Source organism: Aquarana catesbeiana, linkage group LG02 (genome assembly GCF_042186555.1).
Source record: "Aquarana catesbeiana isolate 2022-GZ linkage group LG02, ASM4218655v1, whole genome shotgun sequence".
NCBI lineage: Eukaryota > Metazoa > Chordata > Amphibia > Anura > Ranidae > Aquarana > Aquarana catesbeiana.
The window spans coordinates 389,053,445-389,065,844 of NC_133325.1; the positions used below are offsets into that span (position 1 = coordinate 389,053,445).

General features: G+C 39.9%; 1 protein-coding gene across 1 annotated transcript in view; it reads right to left on the reverse strand.

The window, feature by feature from the left end:
• Positions 1 to 1,629: 1,629 nt before the first annotated feature.
• The window catches only part of LOC141128112 (uroplakin-3b-like), a 38,140-nt gene continuing 27,369 nt past the window's right edge, over positions 1,630 to 12,400 (reverse strand). The window contains exon 6 of the mRNA XM_073615198.1: positions 1,630 to 2,012. Coding sequence (XP_073471299.1) covers positions 1,883 to 2,012 — 130 coding nt within the window. The 3' untranslated portion in view covers positions 1,630 to 1,882. The remainder of the gene's footprint in view (positions 2,013 to 12,400) is intronic.

Below are 12,400 nucleotides of genomic sequence, written 5' to 3' on the forward strand. Positions count from 1 at the left end.
ACTATTTTTTAAACATCCAATGTCACCAAATGTAATATAAGTTAGAAATATAAGTCAAAAAATTGAATTTTTTTTTTCTTTGAAATGGACAATCTCTAAGGCAAGCCACCATGGGTGGAAGGAAAGAAAATCACTTAATTCCCCCATCAACACAGTCAGTGTTGATGGGAGAATGCCTCCTTCAGTGCTATTGTATTTTGCCAGCGGGTGGGGGGGAGCCTTCCCAGCCAGCAGAATACAATGATTACTGCTAACACCTATAGCTGCTGGCACTAACCGCATGTAGAACAATTTAACAGGCTGGTTGTACCCAAGTCAATCAATGGATCAACTTTGTTACAGCCTGTCCATACATGGAGCACAATTTGGCCAGTCCCTCCTGAATCAGCTGAATTTTGATCCATTTATGGCTGGCTTAATCAAGATACAGTGTGCAATGAAGTCAACTTATCTGCATAATTTGGAGAGGGGGTATGAGATGAGGTTGCTCTCAACAGGTAGCATACAAGTTATTGTTTCCTGTTCCAGGATAGTGTCAAAAACCTCAGCACTGACAAATTGGAGCTGAGATCTCTGGCTGAATTCAACGTATCAGACAACAAAGAAGAGTGTCTGACTGTTCATAGCTTACTTCAGTGATGGACAGAGGAGCTCATGGCTGCAGGTCTCACTAGAAAGAGGCTAGAAGATGCATGAAACTGCTGAGACAGATACAGTTTCCATATGGGCTGTGCTTTGCTGGGACTTCTAGTGAATGGCCCCGTTGTTTCCTGGGACACACAGTTCCCAGAAGGCAACGGGGCCGCTCACCGAAGAGGAGGAAGCGCCGCGGAGTAGGAAGAGGCAGATTAGGAATACTGCCTAGCAACAGGGGTTACAGGTAAATTAAAAAAAAAATTTGTTTCAAATGTTTTTTTTTTTAAATTTTTTTTAGAATTTTGATGCTATTTTTTATTTTAGGGTGGCCCTCCACTTTAAGTTGCGGCCAGGACACACAGCCCTCTGAGGACCGGCAATGGGTTTGTGAAGGACTTCTGCCCTCTGGACCTTCTTTCCCCTGCCACACTGCCTGGACTTCCTCAGCGTAAGCTGCTGTTTGCTGGTGAATGCTTGAACCTTTGCTGTGCCTACTGCTGCCTGTCCATCCTGCCTGAATTATTGCCCTTGCTGTACCAGATTGTTGTCTGCCCCTGTTATGCCTGCATTGTAGCCCTGGACTTAAACCCTGCTGTGCCAGATTGTGGCCTTGTACTCACTGTGCCTGGATTGTTGTCCTATGACCCTGGACTTAACCCCTGCTGTACCAGAATGATGGGACCTGGTGCCGGGATTGTTGCCCTGTGAGCCTGGACTAAGTCCCTGATGTACCAGATTGCTGCTCTGTGCCTCTGAACTTATCCCCCTGATGTGCTCTATTGCCACCCTGTTATATTTTTGCCTGTCCCTTAGTGCGTTTGGATTATTGCCCTTATATGACTCCCTGCTTTTTTAGCCCCATCCCCCTCCCAAATAAAGAACCCCTTGGTCAGGGGCCCTAAAACCACTCTTGATCTCCATGTGTGTTCTGTTCAGCCCACTTCTCCGTCACACCAAGCTTTTACTTTTCATTAGGTGGCTTTTTTTTTTTTTAAACTACGTCCATTCATTTATAATGCCTTCCAAAACCTTTGGACTCCCAAAGCCAGGGTAAGCAATTGACATTTATACAGCACACTGATAATCAAGAAAAAAAAAAAAACAGAAGTATGGCTGTGGTACAACCATATTACTGTTTTTTAAAAGGACCTCTTAGAGACTGTGATGTTACTATGAAATTTATCGCTATTAAACAATTAGCACATCGTCAAGTAATTTAAAGGGTCATAGTATGTGAAGCTAAAAGCTAATGCGTTGGCTGGTCATACAATTCAGTATCAAGTACATGGTGTGTTTTATAATTCTTCAGATCAATTGCTTGAGGGATGGCATTCGGTTTACTTGGTGTCTTCTGTGTAAAACATGAAAGGTTTTTGCTGAGAAGAGAAAAAAAATAATAGAAAATGAATATATATATATATATATATATATACTGTATATATTTGAAATAACATATAAAAGACATATATAAAACATTGTCTTTAACACAATTTTATTTTATTTTACTTTACCTATTTGAACCCAAGCCATTTAAATATTGTCAGTATAACCTATTCCCAAAGTGACTCTGTCATGCTGTAAAAAAAATTAAAAGAAACATTGTATGGAAAGGAAATATTTTCATATTTCTCTTCCTCGCTTCTTATTTTGCCATCTTTGCATTTGTGAGGCTGTTTACTTAAAATGATATTAAGTTATTAATATAATTATGTTTTTTTTTTTTTTTTTTTGCTTAATGAGCTGCTGATATCAGAACTTGCAGAAATTGAGTTTTTTTTTATAATTTTTTTCCCTTTGAGTTTTCTCCTACTTCTGTACCCCAGCTCCAGGTATGTGGGTGCCCCCTGTGCCTGTCGGGACCTATGGCATCCCACTGGAGTCTCCACTACATGCATTCTCCTGTTTAGAGCTGCATCCTTATGTGCAACCATTCCCAGCACCTCACGCACAGGAAGACAGAGAAGGACACAGAGCCAAAGCCATGCCTCTCCTCCTCTACCACAGCAGGGATTGACAGCAGCCTCCAATCAGCGCGGCTTTGTGTCCCTCTTGGGGATGGCTGCATGTAAGGCTGTAATTCTAAATGGGAGCTTGCACATAGTGGACACTTCGGCTCAGAGGAGGAAAAAAATATAAAAACAACAGCAGGGGCATTTAAAGGGGTTGTAAACCCTCAGGTTTTTTCACCTTAATGCATCCTATGCATTAAGGTGAAAAAACACCTGGCAGTCACTGGTCCCCCAGCCCCCACATTTTACTTACCTGAGCCCTGGAATTTCACCTGGCGGAGATGCACTCTTCCTTTGTCCAAGGTTCTCGGCTCTTGATTTGATAAATTGATAGCAGTGCAGCCATTGGCTCCTGCTGCTGTCAGTCAAATCCAATGACGTGGGTGCCGGGTGGTGGGGCCAAGTCCAGCATTAGTGCCTATGGACACAAATTCTGGACTCAGGAGCGCGCCCGCAAGGTAACCCCCCGGGAGAGCACTTCTCCTAAGGGTTATCTGATAAGAGGAGGAGCCACAAGAGTCGTCGAGGGACCCCAGAAGTCGGTGTTCGGGGCCACTCTGTGCAAAACGAACTGCACAGTGGAGGTAAGTATGACATATTTTTTACTTTAAAAAAAAAAAAATGCAAACCTTTACAATCACTTTAAGGTCTACTATTAGCAGAGCTCATTTAGCAAAAATAAATGTTTGAATTCAATATCATTTTAATATTTTTCAGCATCCAGAACACTTTCAGATGTGTCAGATGCCTTTTCCCCTGCTGCACTCTATGGCAGTGTTTCTCAACTCCAGTCCTCAAGGCACACCAACAGGTCATGTTTTCAGGATTTCCCTCAGATAAAATGGCTGTGGTAATTACTAAGGCAATGAAACTGATCAAATCACCTGTGCAAAATAGTGGAAATCCTGAAAACATGACCTGTTGGTGCGCCTTGAGGACTGGAGTTGAGAAACACTGCTCTATGGGTCCGATAGTAAAGTAAGATTAGTTACTGATTTTCAAATAACCTTTTCATCACCTACAATAGATATATTGTTTTTGGAGAAAAACCTGGCTTTTTAGTGGTAGTGATCTCCAAGAATTACTTTTATTTTTATGGAATTTAAAGGCAAAAAGTGAAAAACATAAAATATTTGTAGGTTATAGAAAGTTAAAATTTTGTTCTGCAATGTAGCCCATTTATTAGGACACTGAAATGATGTTCCCAGTGCAAAGTGTGTTGAAGTTGTTTACAAATTTAATGCAGTTTTTTTTTTTTATCAAAGAGTGTATTTATTTTAAACAACAGCACAAAAGAAGCAAAATATAAGACCCCTTTCACAAGGGCAATCCAATCAGGTCTGCCTGTCAGTTTTTCAGGTGGACCTGATTGGAAGGTCTATGCATTCCTATGGACAGGCTGGTGTAAATGGACTTGTGTCCACTAAAAAAAATGAAAGAGAATCCGTCCTCTTCCATTTAGGTGGATTGGATCAGAGGATAGTTGAGTGTAAACAGATTCTGATTTATTTCTGGCCGCCCATAGATCAGAGCAGGCTCTGTCCATGTCCGTTCTGCAGAAACTGAGTAGACACAGATGTGTTATCTGCCAACTTTCCTCCAATCAGCAGGGGATGGAATCCACCCCATGTGAAAGGGGCCTAATGATTGCGTGTAAAAGGTAAAATAAATGAGTATTTGCTAGAAAAGCTAAATAGAAAATGGGAAGAAAGGAATTAATGATTGAGATATATAAATATAAATAAAGATACTGAGATTGATATATGTATATTTCTCTTTATAAGTTTGCTTTAGTTCAAGACAGAACACATTCATGATCTGTTGTAATGGATTGCAACATTGAGTCTAGGTTCGCATTGATGCGATTTGACATGCCATTTGACAAGTCAAATGGCATGCCAAATCGGCAGCTATTGCCGGAAATGGCTCTGTCCGAATTGGTGCAACACCCACTTTGCGGCGATGCACTGATTCCCAAAAGTAGTTTCTGTACTACTTTTGGCGACTTTGGATGCGATTTCAATAGACACCTGTGCATGAACCCACACAGATGTCTCTGAAATTGCCCCCGAAGTCTGAACTGACATGTGGGTATGAAATTGTGCGAGTTCAGCTGATCTTGCACGATTTCAATCCCGCAGCAGTGTGAACCTAGGCTGAATCTATTTAACACATTTACATACAAAGCCACTTTGTTCTGCTTACAAAATTAAACTTCAGCTGTAACATTGACAGCTAACTCCCAATGGAGAGCATATGGAAGTGACTTTCTACGATACAAAGCTGTAAATTTAGAAAAAAAATATTTACATAAGACTATTAGCCTTATATATTAAAATAAATAGTAAGCACAGGAACCCACAGCAACCAATAAAAAGTAATCTTTCAATGATCTGATATGGTAGTGAGCTTTGAACATCACTTTTTATGGTAATTCATAGAAAAAAGTTTGATTCCAGGCACAGAAACTTTCAATTAGATATATTTATCAATAATCACAAAGGAAAATAATTCACTTTGTGTGCATCAAATGCCTTTGTAAAGCCAAATATTATCTTGTAAAAATAGCAGCAAAGCTGTCAGAGGGACCCAGTAGGCCCACCCACGACAGGCTACCTGCAGAAAATTATAAGGGGGGGCGGAAACAAGACCAGTCACTCTGCACAAGGACAGAGAGTCACAGTGACTGGTCTTGATCACAGGAAGCTTCAAATTCAAAGGAAAAAAATTACACTGGATCACTACACAGATCTAGAAAAAATACACAAATGATCCCAAGATTCGGGTAAGAATACACATTCCTCTTGTATTTAAGTGCTTTTTTCAGAGCTCAACTTTAAGCTCACATTTGCTTAGAATTCAGTAGTAAGAAAGTGGAAAATTTGAATAATTAAATTCAATTTCCTACAAAATTCACATTTTCAACTAAACAGTGCAAGCTTGAAATTTAGGCACACTATATTTACTACAGATTTGCTCAATGACAAAAGAAAACCATCCTAGACTATTTAGTATTTTGCCTAATTATATTTTTTTCTGTGTAAAGGAAAAAGGATATTATTTATTGTAATCTAGCCAACACAAAAAAATAAAAAACAAAAAAATCTTGCCTGTTCAAATTCCTACACCCTATAAAGCATATAGATACACGTGAAAATGTGCTTGTAGATCTGCGCTCTGGGCATGAATCATCCAATGTGAAAAGCTGCTTGCACAACATCCTGATACAGGATAAACACTCTAATTGAATAGTAAGTACTGTGCTATTCACATAAATAATTAAGAATAAATTAATGCAAATAAAGTGCATATATCAATAATGTGCATCTTCAGAACAAAGAGTCATAAGGGACTACCTACAAAAGTCGGAATTGCCTTGACTGTCAGACGAGGAATTGGCGGCACTGGAGGCCCCGCTTTCCGTTGCAGAAGTGGCCCTGGTGGTAGCCAGGATGCAAACCGGCAAGGCCCCGGGCCCAGAAGGATCTTACCTCTTATACTATAAGACCTTTGGGGATCTTTTGACTCCCCATTTCCTTACGGCGTATAATGCTGCTGGAGAGGGGGCTATCCTCCCAGAGGACACGTTACGGGCCTACATTATGGTGATCCTCTCCTTTGCTATAATTATTGGCCGGTATGTCTCCTAAATGTGGATCTAAACATTTTCATCAAAGTCTTCTCACTACGTTTAGTGGATTTGATCCCTCAATTAGTTCACTCCGATCAAGTGGGTTTTTTACACTCGAGAAAGGCTCGGGACAACACTACAAAGGCGAGGGGACTCCGGTATTGCACCTCTCGACTGATGCTGAAAAGGCGTTCGACAGGATGAACTGGCGCTTCCTGTTTTTTAGACCCTTTACTGCGTGGGGTTAGGACAACAGATGATGAATTGGGTTCAAGCCATTTACTCTCGCCTGTCGGCCCAAGTGAAAGTGAATGGTCACCTCTCCTCATCCTATTGCTAATGGGACAAGACAAGGGTGCTCCCTGTCCCTTTTAATATATATTTTGACATTCAAACCCTTTCTACAGTCAGTGTGGGATAATCCAAACATCACGGGCCTTCGTTTGGATGACACGCTTTCCCCAAAAATCAAGGCGTTTGCTGACGACCTCTTATTCTTCGTATCTAACCCACTGGTGTCATTCCCCAACCTGTTACAAGAGTTGAAGACGTATGGGGCACTATCCTATTTCTGCCCCCCCCCCCCAAAGCACCTTGTCCCCATGTTGATGGGGAGAAAGACCTCTTCCTCACAACTCTGGCCGGTGGTTGTGGGGGTCTGTGTGCTGGAGGCTTATCAGAATCTGGAAGCCCCTTTAACAAGAGGGGTCCCCAGATCCCGCCCCCCTATGTGAATGAAAAAGTGTCAAAAAGAAATAAAAAAACAGAGACAGTTTTTGACAATTCCTTTATTTAAAAAACAAAAACAAAAAAACCCTGGTGTAGATCCAGCGTCAATCACGCTCTGCTGTCTGACAGTTCCTAAATACGGCGGTGGCCGCTGGCTCTGAAAATTTGCATCTGAACCATATGTGGAAATCGTAGCTAAACCGCTGAATAACTGCTTTGGAAATTTGCAGGGAAAACGGACAGGGAATTTGCACCGGACGTGTGAACATAGCCTTAAATCACTACAATGCAAGGAAGGCAGATCCCTCTTCCCACATTAGTGTTAAGGAACACCCAGATTCACACAACGCCATCTAGTAGCTAAAATTAACAAGCTAAAAAGCAGAAAAATTCCTTATTGCTACAAGAATCCATCTAGTGGGCAAAATGAAATTCACAACTTTATTAACATGAAAATTTAAAAATAAGAAATGAATGTCCATTGTATTAATTTATCCACTAATCACAAATTCAATTGTGAATAGAAAACAACACAAAAGGTAAGAAAGATCAGCAACCTTTTACAGTATATTACAATACATGTATAATACAGCATGTTAAAAAAATAAATAATAATATATATATATATATATATATATATATATATATATATATATATACATATATATATATATATATACATATATATATATATATATATATATATATTAGTCAGGTCCATAAATATTGGGACATCGACACAATTCTAATCTTTTTGGCTCTATACACCACCACAATGGATTTGACATGCAACAAACAATATTTGCTTTAACTGCAGACTTTCAGCTTTAATTTGAGGGTATTTACATCCAAATCAGGTGATCGGTGTAGGAATAACAACAGTTTGTATATGCGCCTCCCACTTTTTAAGGAACCAAAAGTAATGGGACAATTGGCTGCTCAGCTGTTCCACGGCCAGGTGTGTGTTATTCCCTCATTATCCCATTTACAAGGAGCAGATAAAAAGGTCCAGAGTTCATTTCAAGTGTGCTATTTGCATTTGGAATCTGTTGCTGTCAACTCTCAATATGAGATCCAAAGAGCTGTCACTATCAGTGAAGCAAGCCATCATTTGGCTGAAAAAACAAAACAAACCCATCAGAGAGATAGCAAAAACATTAGGTGTGGCCAAATCAACTGCTTGGAACATCCTTAAAAAGAAAGGACGCACTGGTGAGCTCAGCAACACCAAAAGACCCGGAAGACCACGGAAAACAACTGTGGTGGATGACCGAATAATTATTTCCCTGGTGAAGAAAACATCCTTCACAACAGTTGGCCAGATCAAGAACACTCTCCAGGAGGAAGGTATATGTGTGTCAAAGTCAACAATCAAGAGAAGACTTCACCAGAGTGAATACAGAGGGTTCACCACAAGATGTAAACCATTGGCGAGCCTCAAAAACAGGAAGGCCAGATTAGAGTTTGCCAAACAACATCTAAAAAAGCCTTCACAGTTCTGGAACAATGTCCTATGGACAGATGAGACCAAGATCAACTTGTACTAGAGTGATGGGAAGAGAAGAGTATGGAGAAGGAAAGGAACTGCTCATGATCCAAAGCATACCACCTCATCAGTGAAGCATAGTGGTGGTAGTGTCATGGCGTGGGCATGTATGGCTGCCAATGGAACTGGTTCTCTTGTATTTATTGATGATGTGACTGCTGACAAAAGCAGCTGGATGAATTCTGAAGTGTTTCGGGCAATATTATCTGCTCATATTCAGCAAAATGCTTCAGAACTGATTGGACAGCGCTTCACAGTGCAGATGGACAATGACCCAAAGCATACTGCGAAAGAAACCAAAGAGTTTTTTAAGGGAAAGAAGTGGAATGTTATGCAATGGCCAAGTCAATCACCTGACCTGAATCCGATTGAGCATGCATTTCACTTGCTGAAGACAAAACTGAAGGGAAAATGCCCCAAGAACAAACAGGAACTGAAGACAGTTACAGTAGAGGTCTGGCAGAGCATCACCAGAGATGAAACCCAGCGTCTGGTGATGTCTATGCGGTCCAGACTTCAGGCTGTAATTGACTGCAAAGGATTTGCAACCAAGTATTAAAAAGTGAAAGTTTGATGGATGATTGTTAATCTGTCCCATTACTTTTGGTCCCTTAAAAAGTGGGAGGCACATATACAAACTGTTGTAATTCCTACACCGTTCACCTGATTTAGATGTAAATACCCTCACATTAAAGCTGAAAGTCTGCAGTTAAAGCACATCTTGTTCGTTTCATTTCAAATCCATTGTGGTGGTGTATAGAGCCAAAAAGATTAGAATTGTGTTGATGTCCCAATATTTATGGACCTGACTGTATATATATATATATATATATATATATATATATATATATATATATATATATATATATACAGTTGCAATAAAAAGTATGTGAACCCTTTTGGAATGATATGGATTTCTGCACAAATTGGTCATAAAATGTGATCTGATCTTCATCTAAGTCACAACAATAGGCAATCACAGTCTGCTTAAACTAATAACACACAAAGAATTAAATGTTACCATGTTTTTATTGAACACACCATGTAAACATTCACAGTGCAGGTGGAAAAAGTATGTGAACCCCTAGACTAATGAGATCTCCAAGAGCTAACTAGAGTGAGGTGTCAGCCGACTGGAGTCCAATCAATGAGATGAGATTGGAGGTGTTGGTTACAGCTACCCTGCCCTATAAAAAACACACACCAGTTCTGGGTTTGCTTTTCACAAGAAGCATTGCCTGACGTGAATGATGCCTCGCACAAAAGAGCTCTCAGAAGACCTACGATTAAGAATTGTTGACTTGCATCAAGCTGGAAAGGGTTATAAAAATATCTCCAAAAGCCTTGCTGTTCATCAGTCCATGGTAAGACAAATTGTCTATAAATGGAGAAAGTTCAGCACTGCTGCTGCTCTCCCTAGAAGTGGGCGTCCTGTAAAGATGACTGCAAGAGCACAGCGCAGACTGCTCAATGAGGTGAAGAAGAATCCTAGAGTGTCAGCTAAAGACTTACAAAAGTCTCTGGCATATGCTAACATTCCTGTTAGCGAATCTACGATACGTAAAACACTAAACAAGAATGGATTTCATGAGAGGATACCACAGAGGAAGCCACTGCTGTCCAAAAAAAACATTGCTGCACGTTTATAGTTTGCACAAGAGCACCTGGATGTTCCACAGCAGTACTGGCAAAATATTCTGTGGACAGATTAAACCAAAGTTGAGTTGTTTGGAGGAAACACACAACACTATGTGTGGAGAAAAAGAGGCACAGCACACCAACATCAAAACCGCATCCCAGCTGTGAAGTATGGTGGTGGGGGCATCATGGTTTGGGGCTGCTTTGCTGCGTCAGCCTGCCTGGATGGATTGCTATCATTGAAGGAAAAATTAATTCCCAAGTTTCTCAAGACATTTTGCAGGAGAACTTAAGGCCATCTGTCCACCAGCTGAAGCTCAACAGAAGATGGGTGTTGCAACAGGACAACGACCCAAAGCATAGAAGTAAATCAACAACAGAATGGCTTAAACAGAAGAAAATACGCCTTCTGGAGTGGCCCAGTCAGAGTCCTAACCTCAACCCAATTGAGATGCTGTGGCATGACCTCAAGAAAGCGATTCACACCAGACATCCCAAGAATATTGCTGAACTGAAACAGTTCTGTAAAGAGGAATGGTAAAGAATTACTCCTGACCATTGTGCACGTCTGATCTGCAACTACAGGAAACGTTTGGTTGAAGTTATTGCTGCCAAAGGAGGTTCAACCAGTTATTAAATCCAAGGGTTCACATACCTTTTCCACCTGCACTGTGAATGTTTACATGGTGTGTTCAATAAAAACGTGGAAACATTTAATTCTTTGTGTGTTATTAGTTTAAGCAGACTATGATTGTCTATTGTTGTGACTTAGATGAAGATCAGATCACATTTTATGACCAATTTGTGCAGAAATCCATATCATTCCAAAAGGGTTCACATACTTTTTATTGCAAATATATATATATATATATATATATATATATATATATATATATATATATACAGTATATACCCATTCAAAAACCTTAAAGTGTTACTAAATCCAGTAATATGATAATAGTTCATGTGCCCATCCACAGATCCCACAGTTTATAAATCTTCTTTTTACATTAAAATACTGTCACTATATACCTTTTTGGCTGATCTGTGTACCATGGTCACATGATAACCTGCAGAGTTTGTCCAGAGCTGTGTGTTCAGGTAGGAGGAGATTTCCACAGTAGCCTGTATACACGCCCACATGTGTGATGTCAATATCATGTGACCTGGCTAGCTCTGAGAACAAGGAAATTTTCTCTCCAGCACAAAAGACACAACTGAGCATGTGCAGGTTGGCTACCCTGCTTGGCTACCCCTGCTTTTTTGTGCACGTTATTGATATATGCACTTAATTTGCATTCACTCAATCTTGATTACTTACCTGATTAGCGCAGCTTATATTTTTATATAGATACACGTGACCACAAAAATGTGGAGAGGTGTGTGCTGTACAGCTTACAAGAAAATTTGTAAGGCTAAAAGTTCAAAACAAAAGCATTCTATATTGTACCTCCTTTGGGCAGAAGGGAGTTAGGCTACATGCACTGTTTGACCTGTATGAGTCAAATTCTGAGGTTTTTGGCCACCCAGGAGGCACATGTGCAACGTCCAGTCCCACTGCCAACAGCATGTTAAAATCTATAACAGGCTCAGCAATGGCTGTACAAAGCGGTACTTGCATTTAGGGCTGTAGTTGTTTAGTGTCATATCTAAAGAATGCAGAATTCTTGAGTTCCAGGCACACATCATACATCTAACAATATCTGTATATATATAGAGATAATTGTAAGCTTTTTATTTCTCAATTTCTAATGTCATAGTCCTGTAGTAATCCCTATATAGAAGCTGTAAAGAATATGTGTAGAAACTGATTTTACCTTTAGAAGTGGAACCACAACCACCAATTAAAACCTGACTGAGGTTCTAACCAATTTCAACTCTATTCCCCAAAAAATAAAATAACATTTTGTTTGAAGTTGCACTTTAAAGTGCATTTATACTTTTGCAGCCAAGTGGGATAACACCTACTTTATATTTGTGTTCCCATTCATATAACATAACCTAAAAAAAGTTTAAAAATTGCGGTTTACCTTTTGTAAAAGCTCTATTCTGGACCCTCCAGTCAGGAAAATAATGCATAGTTCTCTTTGTTTATGAATGAGCTAGGTAACTGTGTTTACCATAATTAAAGTGGTTGTAAAGGTCAATGGTTTCGTTTACCTTAATGCATTTTCTTACCCCACCTTCCTAAGTACTCACCTGAGCCCAATC